Source organism: Caloenas nicobarica, chromosome 37 (assembly GCF_036013445.1).
Source record: "Caloenas nicobarica isolate bCalNic1 chromosome 37, bCalNic1.hap1, whole genome shotgun sequence".
Taxonomy (NCBI): Eukaryota; Metazoa; Chordata; class Aves; order Columbiformes; family Columbidae; genus Caloenas; species Caloenas nicobarica.
In genome coordinates this window covers 1394289-1407323 of record NC_088281.1, presented here as the reverse complement: position 1 = coordinate 1407323, position 13035 = coordinate 1394289, and the positions used below count along the sequence as shown (strand labels likewise).

The 13035-nt window shown below is 52.7% G+C and overlaps 1 protein-coding gene across 1 annotated transcript; it reads left to right on the top strand.

The window, feature by feature from the left end:
- Positions 1-6319: 6319 nt before the first annotated feature.
- LOC136001170 (olfactory receptor 14A16-like) lies at positions 6320-7279 on the top strand. The gene has a single exon (XM_065655259.1). The coding sequence runs from the start codon at positions 6320-6322 to the stop codon at positions 7277-7279; it is 960 nt and encodes a 319-aa protein (XP_065511331.1).
- Positions 7280-13035: the final 5756 nt, after the last annotated feature.

The following is a 13035-nucleotide window of genomic DNA, read 5'->3' as shown; positions in this document are numbered from 1 at the left end:
AGAAGATGGATTTTCACCTGCTGCCTCAGCCAAACTTGCCCCCACCTCCTCCCTGCTACTAAGGCCAGTGAAGAAGAGCATGCGCAGAGGCTCTCCAAAGGTCTTGAGGTCACCCAATGGACCAGTAAGAGACCCCTGAACCGAGGCCATGCAGGCACAGACGGGTTCTGGCAAGCGAAGCGGGGACTCTTCAGGCCTGCGCAGTTCAGCCTGGATTGCGAAACAAAGGCAGAGATTGGCCTCAATCCATGGGAGCAAAGCGGGGTGAAGAAGCATGAAAGACGATTCCCGACGGGACATCGCTGAGCTCTCCCCACCAAAGGATCACGGATCACAACGGAGAACCGGCAGGACTCTTCTCATGACACCCGAGACCAGAGGGATGCCTTTGGATCTCGTAGTGGTAGCCAACCCTTTTTTTTCCCCCTTTCTTTTCTTTCCTTTTTCTCCACTCTCTCTATCACGTGCCGCTTTACGGGCAAAATAAATAAAGAAATATTGATGATTGAATTACAACCTCTTGGCTTTTTGATTGCCTTAATTTGAGCTTCAAGATGAAGGTAAATGAAGAATCACGAGTCCATCACCGAATGGACCGTGACAGGCCTGGAGCACAAGTCTTATGAGGAGCAGCTGAGGGACCTGAGGCTGTTTAGCCTGGAAAAAAAAGAGACTGAGGGGAGACCTTATCGGTCTCTACAGCTACCTGACAGGAGGTTGTAGCGTGGTGGGTGTTGGTGTCTTCTCCCAAGCAGCAAGTGATAGGACGAGAGGAAATGTTCTCTAGTTGTGCCAGGGAAGGTTCAGGTTGGATATTAGGAGGCATTTCTTCATGGAAAAAGTTGTGAAGCAGTGGAACAGGCTGCCCAGGGAAGTGGTGGAGTCACCATTCCTGGAGGTGTAAGGAAGACATTTAATTGGGTTTCTTAGGGACATGGTTTAGTGCCAGAGTTAGTTTAGGTTATGATTAGACTCGATGATCCTGAGGGTCTCTTCCAGCTGAAACTTTTCTATAATTCTATTGACAAATCAAATTCAGGGTGGTTATTCCCTTTAATGCCAGTTACAGGCCTGCAGTGTTACGTGAGGTGCCAAGGCTCTCACACACCCCTACATGCACTGGGCAGGGACAGCGATGGTCCTGTGCAGGGCAGCCATCCCCATCCACAGTGAGTGTGGGACAGACACCCCAGACAGCATTGCAGACAGATTCGGTGCCTTTGTGGAAGAAACTCATTCCCACCTCTGAAGCATCGCAAGATCTGTCCCTTCTCTATCCAGTAGATGTAGGGCAGCCCTTGAATAGGAAGCGCTTCACACCGCGGTGTCCATGCGTATAGCTACACTTCCAAATCTCCTCTTTTTCTTTTCACCAAACCTGTTCTCAACTCCTTGAGAACATAATCAAGGAACAGACAAACCATTGTCACATTGGGCCTGTCAGCAGCACCTTGTCATTCCTGGAGATCAGTGACACGTCTGCCCAAGTACCTCAGGGGCAGCAGAGATGCCACTGACAAAACACACGTTTCCTTCCAGGTCTGTCATTCCCAGCCCTGTTTCTCTCTGGCCTTGGGGACAGCAGGGCTTGCTCACTCTCCTGTTGCCCCATTTCAGCCCTAACTTTCCATCTGCCCACCACTGTGACATTGCTCTGCTCTGAAGTCAAACCTTTGCACACATGGGGACCTGGATTCTTGAGACCCACCAGATTTCCCTAAGCCTCTCAGAGCTTGGCCGGGTGCTACAGCTGAGGTGCCACAGCCCAACTGTGCACTGATGCCCTGAGCCAAGGGCACAGCCAGGACAAGCTGCAGCCTGTGCTGTTTGACACCCATGGAGTCACCGCCAGGCGTGGTGGGACAAGTCACACAGCTTGGGGTGCTGCAATGGCTGGGTACAGGCTTTTCAGGAGAGACGGGCTGGAAGGGTCAGCAGTGGGATTCCCTCAGAGTGAAGAAGTTGCTTGGATGTATGGAGCTCCTTTATGTGGGGAGTGACCAGATGGGTTTTCCCTTGTGAGTGAGGGCACCAATGACAAAGCCCTGGGGCTGTGGGGGCACATGGCCAAGCCTCCCAACAATCTGGTGCCACCAAAAGTGGGGCACAGCAGTCAGGGAGAGGCACCACCAAAAGGAGGAGAAAGCAACACTGAAAGACTGTGCTAGGGAGATTGGAAATTATTTCCTTTTTCTTGAATAAGCTCTGGATGGAACCCTGCTACTGCTGCCATTTTAGTGGCCTCTTCCTGGGCTCAGGAGAGTCCTGGAGGCTGAGGCCCCTTTTCTTTAGGGGGCACCGGGGGCTCCCCGGGCGAGTGGTCCCTGCCCTGGCTGGAATTGGAGGGACTGTGGCTGCAGCAGTGCAGGGAGAGTCCAGACCTGGAGAAACTTTGGGGTTCCACCATCAGGAATCTCTGAAGTTTTAAAAGGAGAAGTGGCCAGTCCTGTATCGGGGCAGGAGAATAACCCCATCCATCAGGACAGAGCAGGACCTGACACGCTGAGCAGTGACCCTGAGGAGAAGGGCCTGGGCACTACAAGGGCCGCCACACAAGCCCGTGCTGCACGCTCACCATGAACAAGGCAGCTGCCCACGGGGCTGCATGAGGAGGAGCGTGGGGACCCAGACACCTGGAGTTCTCATCCCATTCGGTTCAGCACTGGTGTGACCCCACACACACGGGTGTGTGCCAGTGTGCGGCTCCCAGTTTGGAGAAGCAGGGAGGAACTGGAGAGTGCAGGGCTGTGCCAAGGCAGGGTTCAGGACCTTGTGCACATGGTGTGGGATGCTGAGGGACCTGGGCTGCTCTGGCCCAGCAGCGCTGGGGAGGCTGCAGCAGTGTAGGAGTAGCCTGAGAGTGCTGGAAGGGTGGTTTCAGAGATGGTGGAGGTTTTCTTCATAGTGGGAAAGAGCATGAGAAAGAAATAATGGCACACAGTGCAGCTGGGGAGGTCCAGGCCGGACATGAGCAGCAAGAAATTTGAGGTCACCCAGAGGGAGTCTGCATCTGCCCAAGGCTTTGTGCTTCAAGGAACAGCTGGGGAGGATGGAGAGAGATCAGCAAAGGAAGGAAGATGCTCAGACAAGAGCAAGGTGGGGCAGCAGGGGGGATGTCTCCAGCCTGCAGGGAAAGAGGTGCAGGGGATGCCACAGCATAGGACAGGCTGTCGTGGAGATGATCAAGGGATGTAAAGAGGCTGAAAGCCCCCAACAGACATGAGCTCCTTCTCCCCTTGGCTGTGGCTGTTGTCTCCAGCTCTGATGCCTGTGAGGAGACACCTTGTCCTTACAGCACAGGGGCCTCATGGCCTCCTTGTCCCCAGCCAGGAACCTGGGAGGTGTGGGACCATAGTCCTGCCCTTGGCCTTGCACAGCCCCACATCACACTGTCCCAGGAAGGGCCCTGGGCAACGTGGGAGGGACAGGATCTGCCTTCCCAGGGCTGGGGGTCAGGGCTTGGCCCTTTGATTAATGAAACACGTCCAGGTTTACTGATCATCAGAGAGACCTTCACCTTGCTTGTCCTGACCTTCATCTCTGCCTCCAGTTTTCTTCTCTAACCAGATCCTGGGGTCAGTTCCTCAGTAGTGTTCCTCAGTGGGACCCATTAACATTACAAGAAACTTTGGAGTTTGAATCTGACTTGGACTTCTTGAGAGGTTTCTTCAGCTTCCTCCAGGGTCAGAGGTTCATGGACTCAGCACCAAACCCACCAGAGGGGTCATTAAAGTGCCTTGGGCTGCTCCTGTGCTGCTGAGCTGGGCTGGGCTCCTGGGACAGAGGGAGCTCATGGCAAGCGGCAGCGCTGCAGAGAGACAGCTCTGCCCAGGAGCAGCTCCTCTGCAAAGCGCAGCAGGGCTGAGGGCTCTGCCTGCAGCACCGAGGGGAGAGGAGACAGGCACAGAGAGGGGAAACACAGTCTGGGGTAGTGAGATGGCTGAGAGCTCACTGGAGGAGAAATATTTGCAGCCCTTGCCATGGTAAGTCTCTGGGTGCAGGGCAATGCAGCTGCAGCTCCTGGAGGCATCTCCTCAAGTTAGCACAGGCACAGCTTGAGGGATCTGTAAGGAGGGGGCTCTTGTCAGGCAATTTTGAACAGCTGTGAAGGTGGGTGAGCACCCAGGGGTGCCCAGGGCTGTCCTGCAGAGCAGGGTCCCTGCATTCCAGGGCTGTGCCGGGGCAGGGACTCTGCCGCCTGCCAGGGTCAGCGCTCAGCCTGCCCGGGGAGATCCCCACGGTGCTGTGGGGGGAAGCTCGGGGGGGAAGGAGCGACCCTTATCAGGGCAGGAAAGGTGCTTCTGCTCTTGAGGATGTGCTGCGTGGGTCAGGGCTGCTCACAGCTCCAGATCACCCCCAGGATTTTTTGCAAGTTGATGCCTCAAGGAGAAGACCAATATAAGGATTAGCAGACAGATAAAGAGCTTTCCTGAGCCTGTCTTTTCAGTTGCTTATTCCAAGGGGTGGGGGGTGCAGGAAAGTATAAAATGAAGATGAGCTCTCATGCTTAAACAAGTCACTGAGACTCCTGAACTGCAACTCTGAGCGATCAGTACGTCTGCCAGAAGCCTCATACCATCCCTTCAGCTGCTGCTCTGCCTGTGCACAGCGCCAGCATCACATCTGCTGAACCCGTCAGCCTTAGTCTGACCTGTCCTGTTTTCCAACCTGCAAACAGGAAGATGCCCCCAGGCAGTGCCCTGTGAACAGGCAGGATCTGTAGGGCCAGGGTGAGGGCACAGAGGGTGGGATGGGGTCTGTGAGTGCCATGTCTCTGTGAGAAGAGACATGGACAGGGAAACAGTTCCCAGGGGCAGAATCTCCAGGCAATAGGGAAATGATCAGAAATGAGAGGAAACTAAACCTGGAATTGTTATGGGAGGGAGAACAGAGAAAACTCCATATGATCCCCGCAGTGCAGATCCCTCCTGTGAGCAGCCCCCTCCCCTCCTCTCCCACCCAGCAAAGCCTCTGCCCTCAGGGCCGGGGGCTCCAAGGCATGAAGCAGCTCCTGTGCAGCCAGAGCTCCAGTTCCCTCTGCAGAGCACAGGGGCTGAGAGCAGCTGCCCGGCAATGCTGGTGTGTGGGAGGTGGCTGCACAGCTGGGGAAGGGTGACGCTGTCTGAGTGCCCGGCTGCCTCTGCCCTGGCCTCTCTCACACCCACCCTCACCGCAGTTTCCTTCTTGCTCCACTGCTCTGGGTCACTGCTGTTGTGACCTTGTTCTTGCTGTCGGGCTCTCTGGGGATGGGAGTTTCAGCTGCAGAGTCACAGCCTGATCTTGTGGGTCCTTTCCTGCAGATGCGTCCATGGGAACACGTGTCCCAGCTTTGCTCTGCCCTGTGGGGCTGTGGGCAATGCAGTGTGTGGGGCTGGGGAATGAGCTGAGTCTCCCTGAATCAAATGCCATCGTCAGGACACTTGGCTGCCTCACTGAGGTTTTCTTCCAATCCTGTCCTATAGCAGCTTTGTGTTATCTGAAACCCCTATGGAGAAACAGAGAGATGCTGTGACAGATAAAATGCAGTTTGGTTTGTGAAATGAGCCGTGTGTATCCTGGGCTAGAAGTGGAGAGTTGCAACCTTTAGGAGAGGGTGAGACATGTCATGGTCTGAGGTGGATCCCTCTGCTCTCAGCAGTGCCTGGTGGCTTTTCAGGGTAACATGGCAGTGTGATCACCATCTCAGAAAGGTGCCAGCCCAGGGCAGCTGGAGGAAGACAGAGGGACAGAGCAGCTGCCCTCACTCTGCACTGACCCACAAGCATCCTCTGGTCTCGCAGGACTCGCTCTGTTCTCCCTGAGTGCAGCAGAAATGCTGAGGGTTTCTGACACCCAACAACACTCTCCAGGGGAGTTGAATGATTGGACTAGATGATCTTTCAAGGTCCCTTCCAATCCCTAATATTCTGTGATTCTGCGAAGCTGTCAAAACCCCAAGCATTTCAAACTTCATTTTACCATCCTGTTCCATTCTCTGTGACAGTGCAGATGCTGACAGGCCCTTCTGCACCAGCAGCAGTTTCAGATGACAACTTTGAACCCCAGGTCTGTCCCCTGCCCCCCGTTCCATGACCCCTGCTGCAGAGCAGGGATGACTCCTGGGCAGCCAGCGGGCACAGGCCCTGCTCCTCACGGCACCTCCAGCCAGCACCACCCAGGGCTCAGCCACGGACCCGAAGGAAGGTCTGGAAAAGGACAAGGTGTGTGGAGCAGGGCAGGGTGTGTGAGAAATGGCTTTGATTTTGCTCAGAGAAGTCTCCCCTAACTTGTCACTGTGTTTTCCTCCTATGACAGGTCCTCATGTTCACAGGCAGAGCAAATGTGCAACAGCAGCTCCATCACCCAGTTCCTCCTCCTGGCGTTCACAGACACACGGGAGCTGCAGCTCTTGCACTTCTGGCTCTTCCTGGGCATCTACCTGGCTGCCCTCCTGGGCAACGGCCTCATCATCACCACCATAGCCTGTGACCAGCACCCCCACACCCCCATGTACTTCTTCCTCCTCAACCTCTCCCTCCTCGACCTGGGCTCCATCTCCATCATTATCCCCAAATCCATGGTCAACTCACTGTGGGATACCAGGGTCATTTCCTATGCAGGATGTGCTGCCCAGGTCTTCTGTGTATTTTTCTTGTTTGGTGCAGAGTATTTTCTTCTCACTGTCATGTCCTATGACCGCTATGTTGCCATCTGCAAACCCCTGCACTACGGGACCCTCCTGGGCAGCAGAGCTTGTGTCCACATGGCAGCAGCTGCCTGGGCCACTGGGTTTCTCGTTGCTCTGCTGCAAACGGCCAATACATTTTCACTGCCACTGTGCAAGGGCAATGCCCTGCACCAGTTCTTCTGTGAAATCCCCCAGATCCTCAAGCTCTCCTGCTCACAGTCCTACTTTAGGGAAGCTGGGCTTCTTGTGGTTAGTGTCTGTTTATCATTTGGGTGTTTTGTGTTCATTGTGGTATCCTATGTGCAGATCTTGAGGGCTGTTCTGAGGATCCCCTCTGAGCAGGGACGGCACAAAGCCTTTTCCACGTGCCTCCCTCACCTGGCCGTGGTCTCCCTGTTTGTCAGCACTGCCATGTTTGCCTACCTGAAGCCCCGCTCCATCTCCTCCCCATCCCTGGACCTGGTGGTGTCTGTTCTGTACTCAGTGGTGCCTCCAGCAGTGAACCCCCTCATCTACAGCATGAGGAACCAGGAGCTCAAGGAGTCCATTAGGAAAGTGATTTCATGGGCGTTTGTCAATACTGATCATCTTTCCATCACTGTCCACAAATGATGTCTAATTGTATCCCAATGCAGGCCTGTACCCTGTTTTATCCTTTTTACTTCGTTAGCATTACCCATATTTTTTTTTATGGTTATTATGTTTGTACATAACTGTTCATGTTTAGCTCACTATCCTGAATAATGGACCCATTATAAATAGTTTTTCTAACACTGTGTCAGAGCTTAGTCTCCCATAGCATCTCTGTAACAAAATGACATCTCCAGAGTGCAGTTCCTCAAGATTTGGTTGTTCTTCCAAAGCTGTTTTCAACAACAGGCCCAGGAATTTCCCTCAAAAGGGCCTGAGGAAAAAGCTTGATGCCACCTTGGAATCTGATAGACAACAAAGGTGTGATTTAAGACACAACCCTTGCTGTCTGTTGACAGTGGAGATGGGGAGTGGTCATGAAATACAGCCACACTGGGCTGTCCCAGTGCATGATGGGGCAGAGGACAATCCTCCCGGAGAGGAATCTGGAGCTGCCCAGAGAGCCCATGAGATACACACGGACCGGCTGTGCCTGAGGTGGGCAGTGACAGGACCCCACAGATTGAGACATGGCCCAAGGTGGACTCATCAAAGGGAAAGCAATAAATGCAGGTATCTGCAGGGAAACAAAGATGGACACAGACCATCTGACACAGACCAACTCCAACAGGCAACAGCACCCTCACAGCCACCACACCAACAGCAGCGCTTACACAACCATGAGCAACAGAACTGACCCTGTCCTGTTGCCCCTCTCAGACTGATCTGGTGTGAAGGTTGCACGAGTGGTCTGTACATCCCAGGTAGAACTTACTTGCAGTTTCACACACCCCTGTGGTCCTTCCCATGTGGACCTGGGGTTTGGGTCAGCCCAGACTCAGAGATATTACTCACTTGGACATTCCAACCCTGGGGTTCTCCAGATCCTGGTGTTCTCCTCCTCCTTGCTAGCCTCACTTAGAATTGACCAAGAAGGTGTGTACGTGCCATCACACCCAAACGCACACACAATAGTGAGCCCACTCACACAGCAAAGAGCCAGGAGCAGAGTTTGATTAGTTTTGTAGTTTAACGCTGACAGACAGCTCAGCACCACATAGTCTGTCGCTCACTGCCCCACAGCAGGATGAGGCGGAGGATTGGAAACACAAAAGAAAACTCGTGGGTTGAGATAAAGACAGTTTTATAGGTAAAGCAAAATCTATGCATGTAATCAAAGAAAACTAAGGAATTCATTCACTGCATCATCGGCAGGAGGGTTTTCAGCCATCTTCAGAAAAGCCGGGCTCCATCACATGTAATGGTTACTTGGGAAGACAAACACCATCACACCGAATGTCCTCCCTTCCCTTCTTCTCCCGGATTTTATTGTTGACCACGGTATCATATGTTGTGGAACATCCCTTTGGTCAGTTTGGTTCAGCTGTCCCAGCCATGTCCCCTCCCAATTTCTTGCGCACCCCAGCCCCCATGCTGGTGGGGTTGGTGTGAGAAGTGGGAATCCCCTTGATACTGTGCAAGCACTGCTCAGCAATGACTGAAACATTGGGGTGGGACCAACACTGTTTCCATCATAAATGTAAAATGGACTCATACAAATTGCTATGAAGATAAGTAACTCTGTCCCAACTGAAACCAGTATGATAAGCAGGACAGGCCATGGTGATCAGACAGGGAGTTTGGCCAGACCAGCACTGACCAGCCACCTCCCCACGGGCAGCTTGTTTCTTGAACCCCCCTCCTCCCCACTCTTCCACAGGCTGCTTCTTCCACGATCCAAATTTCTCTGCCCCGATCTCCTCACAATTCATAACCATCATCAGTTACTTTTTCCCCAGTGGGCTCAGGTTTTCTCCATTTGCACTCAAATTTGATAGTTTGGATTCCATTGCCTTGGTCCTCTGGGACTTCAGTGGCATCACTGGTGGCTCCTCCAGGCACTGATGGCCTTGCAAGACTTGACTGCCCAGACAGTCCCCAGTGCTCCCCTCTGTGCAGTCTGGCCAACCTGGTCACATCTGCAGCCACCTGTGAGGCCCAGCTGGCACACACGGAGCTGCCCATACTGCTGGTCCCTTCTCACATCCCTCAGCTTCTCATGCATGTCCCACAGTTTCCCGTGGCACGTACAGGTGGTTTCAGCCCAGGGCAGGGCCTCACCAGGGGCTCACTCATCTTTCTGCAACCTTCCCGTCTGGTGTCCTTGATGACCTCATGATACCTGCCTACCTCTGGCCAATCACATTGCTGTCATGAGGTGACCTCACAAGTAATAATCCAGGCATGTTGGCTTTGCCTACGTCTACCCCAGGTAACTGCAATAGAAGTGGCATCACAACCCACCTCCAGCCGTGTCATCTTCCCCTTCTCCTGCATCTCCTGTCTCCCAAGCTCTCAGCACTGCTGGGGGTGTTTCCCAGCATCCAGGTGACATCACCAGGCCTGTCTCACCACATGCCCAGTTGGGTTGTTTCCAAAGACGTGACCTCAAAATCCACCTCCCTCCCATGATGCCTCACCTTGCATCATCCTCTTCTGGCACCAGGGGTCACCTCCCAGCCAACCTCCCACACACTGCCCCTTTACCTGCCTCTCCTCTTTGCTACCCAGCACTGTCGTTTCTGCTGGGCAGGCAGCAACGTGCTCCCCATGGGGACTGCAGAGCCCTGGTGGGACAGCTCGGTGGTGGGAGGGCAGCCATGGGTGGGCAGGGCTCCTCAGGAAGGCAGGCGGGTGGATGAGGAGGTGGAGATGAGCTCTGTGCAGAGGGGAGCCTGGCGTGCACAGCCCTTGCCTTGGAGGAAGCTTCATGGTCACAGGTCCTGGATTACATGGCAAGTTGGACCATCGCTCGGTCTGCTGGGAGGGCAGCAGGGCTGGGCACAAGCAACCCAGGAGGTTCCTGCAGGGTGTGGAAGACAGCATTTTGAGACAAACACTGGACGAGCTGACTAGGGCTGGTCTCTTACTGACAGACAAGGTGGATCAGGCTGGGGATCTAAGGATGAGTGCGGCCATGGCTGCAGTGACTGTGAGATGGTGGAGAAGCAGGGCAACTGCAGAACAACAGTGCAGTCCTGCAGGAGAGCTGATTTCAGTTACCGGAGGATCTCCTTGGGCTGTCCTGGAGAACAAAGGGGCTGTTAAACTCTCTTGGATATTCAGGGACAACATCCTCAAATCCCAGGAAGAAACTAATCTGATGGTCAGGGAGTTGAGCAGGGCCTGGCAAGAGGTCAGCATGGGTGCACAGCAACCCCCTGCCTTAGGAGATCAAACAGCAGAAGGACGTGCAGGGAGGCTGGAGGGGAACAGGCTGCCCAGGAGACAGACAGACAGACAGCTGGCCTGGGGGTGCAGGGATGGAGCCAGCAAAGCCAGCGCTGAGCAGTGGCTGAAGTGGCCATGCAAGGGGAGCGCACCCAGGAGGGCTTCTCCAAAGATATTGTCAGCACAAGGAAGGCAGCTGAGGGAACCCTGGTCCCAGTGGCCAGTGGGGCAGGGAACGGAGTGACAAAGACAGTATCGAAACAGCAATTTCTCAGAAGAAAGATTCTTCCTTTGAGAGTGCTGGTAGGAAATGTGTTTTGCTGAGTAACTGGATGCACCTATGCATTTTACTATACATTTACCTCTACATAAATATTTATTTTTCCTTATACTCACATAGAAAGACAGATAACGCAGATCTGTTGAGATCACTGTCAACATGACCATCTACAAAGAGAACAGTTCAAGTAACCTTTTCATCCTTTTTTCCTCCATCAGGCAAGAGTGGCCAACAGCTTCGAGCATGACTCACGCCGTGCCAAGAGTAAAAAGTGGCATTGACGGTCCAGGGCAGTGGATTTTTTGGTGCCTTCGACTCTGTGCAAGACACAAGGATTATCTTTCTTAATGCTGTAGGCTTTGGTGGGATAGAAATCTAGAGAACATTTTCTAAAAATGGAGGGAAAAAGAAACCAAATGAAAGATGTAGAGTGAAGGAAATGTCTTCTTGCAACTTTAAGCATCAAACGTTGTTGGTGTTGTAATTCTCCTTTCTTTGTTTTGATACTTTAAATACCAGTGTTTTCCCATGAGATCAAAATGAGACTTTTCAGGATGTGCATTAAGAGCAAGAGGAGAACGTCAGATCTTCCACAAGATTTGCCTTCTCAGCACTCCCTGTTAGGCTGTGCATCTGATCTCCCTCATCCTTCAGGTATTTCCTCCTGCCCTAACTAAACTGACCATGTCTGAAGTCCCATTTCCAGCAGCTGATCTGCACACAAGCACTTGTGATCGGTCTCTGGATTGCCCTTCCCCTTACTCTTTGATCACTCAGACACTTGTCAACAATCCAGTTGCTGCTTTCAGCTTCACGGACTTAAAAGATTCCTTGTCTTTCAGTAGTCTGTCTAATTCTGTCTTTAGCCAACTCTTTTATTGTGTTTCTTTTCTAATTTCCTTTCTGTCTAAATCATTTCTTGCATGGTTATGCCTTGGAGAGAGTGAACCTCATTGGTGGCAGTTTGTCCTTGGCATACAGCTGAGGAATGTGTTTTCTTTTAACCATGATTCTTATCAGTTTATTTTGTTTGTTCAAAAGTAAGGAGAAGTCTCTCTTTGCCTGTGTGCAGCCAGGTCTCTAAGGAGAGCTGGTGGGAGCTGGTGCAAAGGAGCTGGAACATCCAGCTGCAGACTGCAGTGGAGAAGTCTGGGGTAAGGAAAAGGGATGCAAGTGCCAGGTGGCCAATGAGAGAAATGATGGGGTTGGGGAGGTGAGGAGCAAAGTTGTCCACATGGTGTCAGAGCTCAAGGGACAGCTTCTCCAGCCAGTCCAGACCTCCTTAGGAGAGACCATGGGTCAATATCAGATAATGCTGCAATCACCTCTTCTGCACACGGAAAAAAAATAAACTATATCATTTATGAAATTAAAAAAAAAAGTCAGTTTTATTAGAATGTTTTTGAAATCACTCTCCATAACTACAGTAGGAAATGTCTCTAATTAACTGTACAAGACTAGAAGGAAATTACAAGGAGACATGGTTTCTTAGAGCTTTCTTCAGTGTGATGAGCCCCATGGCGCATTTGGTGCTAAATCCTTGAACCTCAGGTGCTGAGAGATCGCACAAACCTTTCCAGAAGTCAACGTCAGAAGAAAAAAGTACTAAGTCCCTTGAAGTATTAATGAGTTCCACTGAGGGCAAGTACCAGCAAAGCCTCCCCAGGGACTCGTTAGAGCAGAGAATTGGAGGCCATGCTGGCAGATAAACAAAGGGTCATGTGCAGGCAGCTGAGGTGCTGAGAAAACCCTGGTTTTGTTGGACGAAGCAGACAGGCCAAGGCCTGACCCCCAGCCCCTGGGAAGGCAGATCCTGTCCCTCACCCGTTGCTCAGGGCTCCTCCTGGGGCAGGGGGATGTGGGCTGTGTGATGCTGAGTGAAGGACAACGGTGTGACAGTTCCCAGCCTTACTGGGGTGTGCAAGGAGGCCATGGGGTGCCCCAGTGCCTGAGGACAACATGGCTCCTCATAGGCCTTGGTGGCAGAGATGATTGCCATAGGCAAGGGGACAAAGACTTGGGTTCTCTTGGTGACATCCAGCCTTGCCAGTGCCCTTTGCCATCTCCACCACGGGTTGTCCTCCACTGTCCCACAGCTGCTTCTGTTTCCCTGCAGGCTGTAGACACCCATCTCGCTTCCTCCCCTTGCTCTCACCCTGGTGTTTCCATACATTGGCTGATGTGTCTCCACTCTCGTGCTCTGTTCCTTGAAACACAAGGAGGTGGA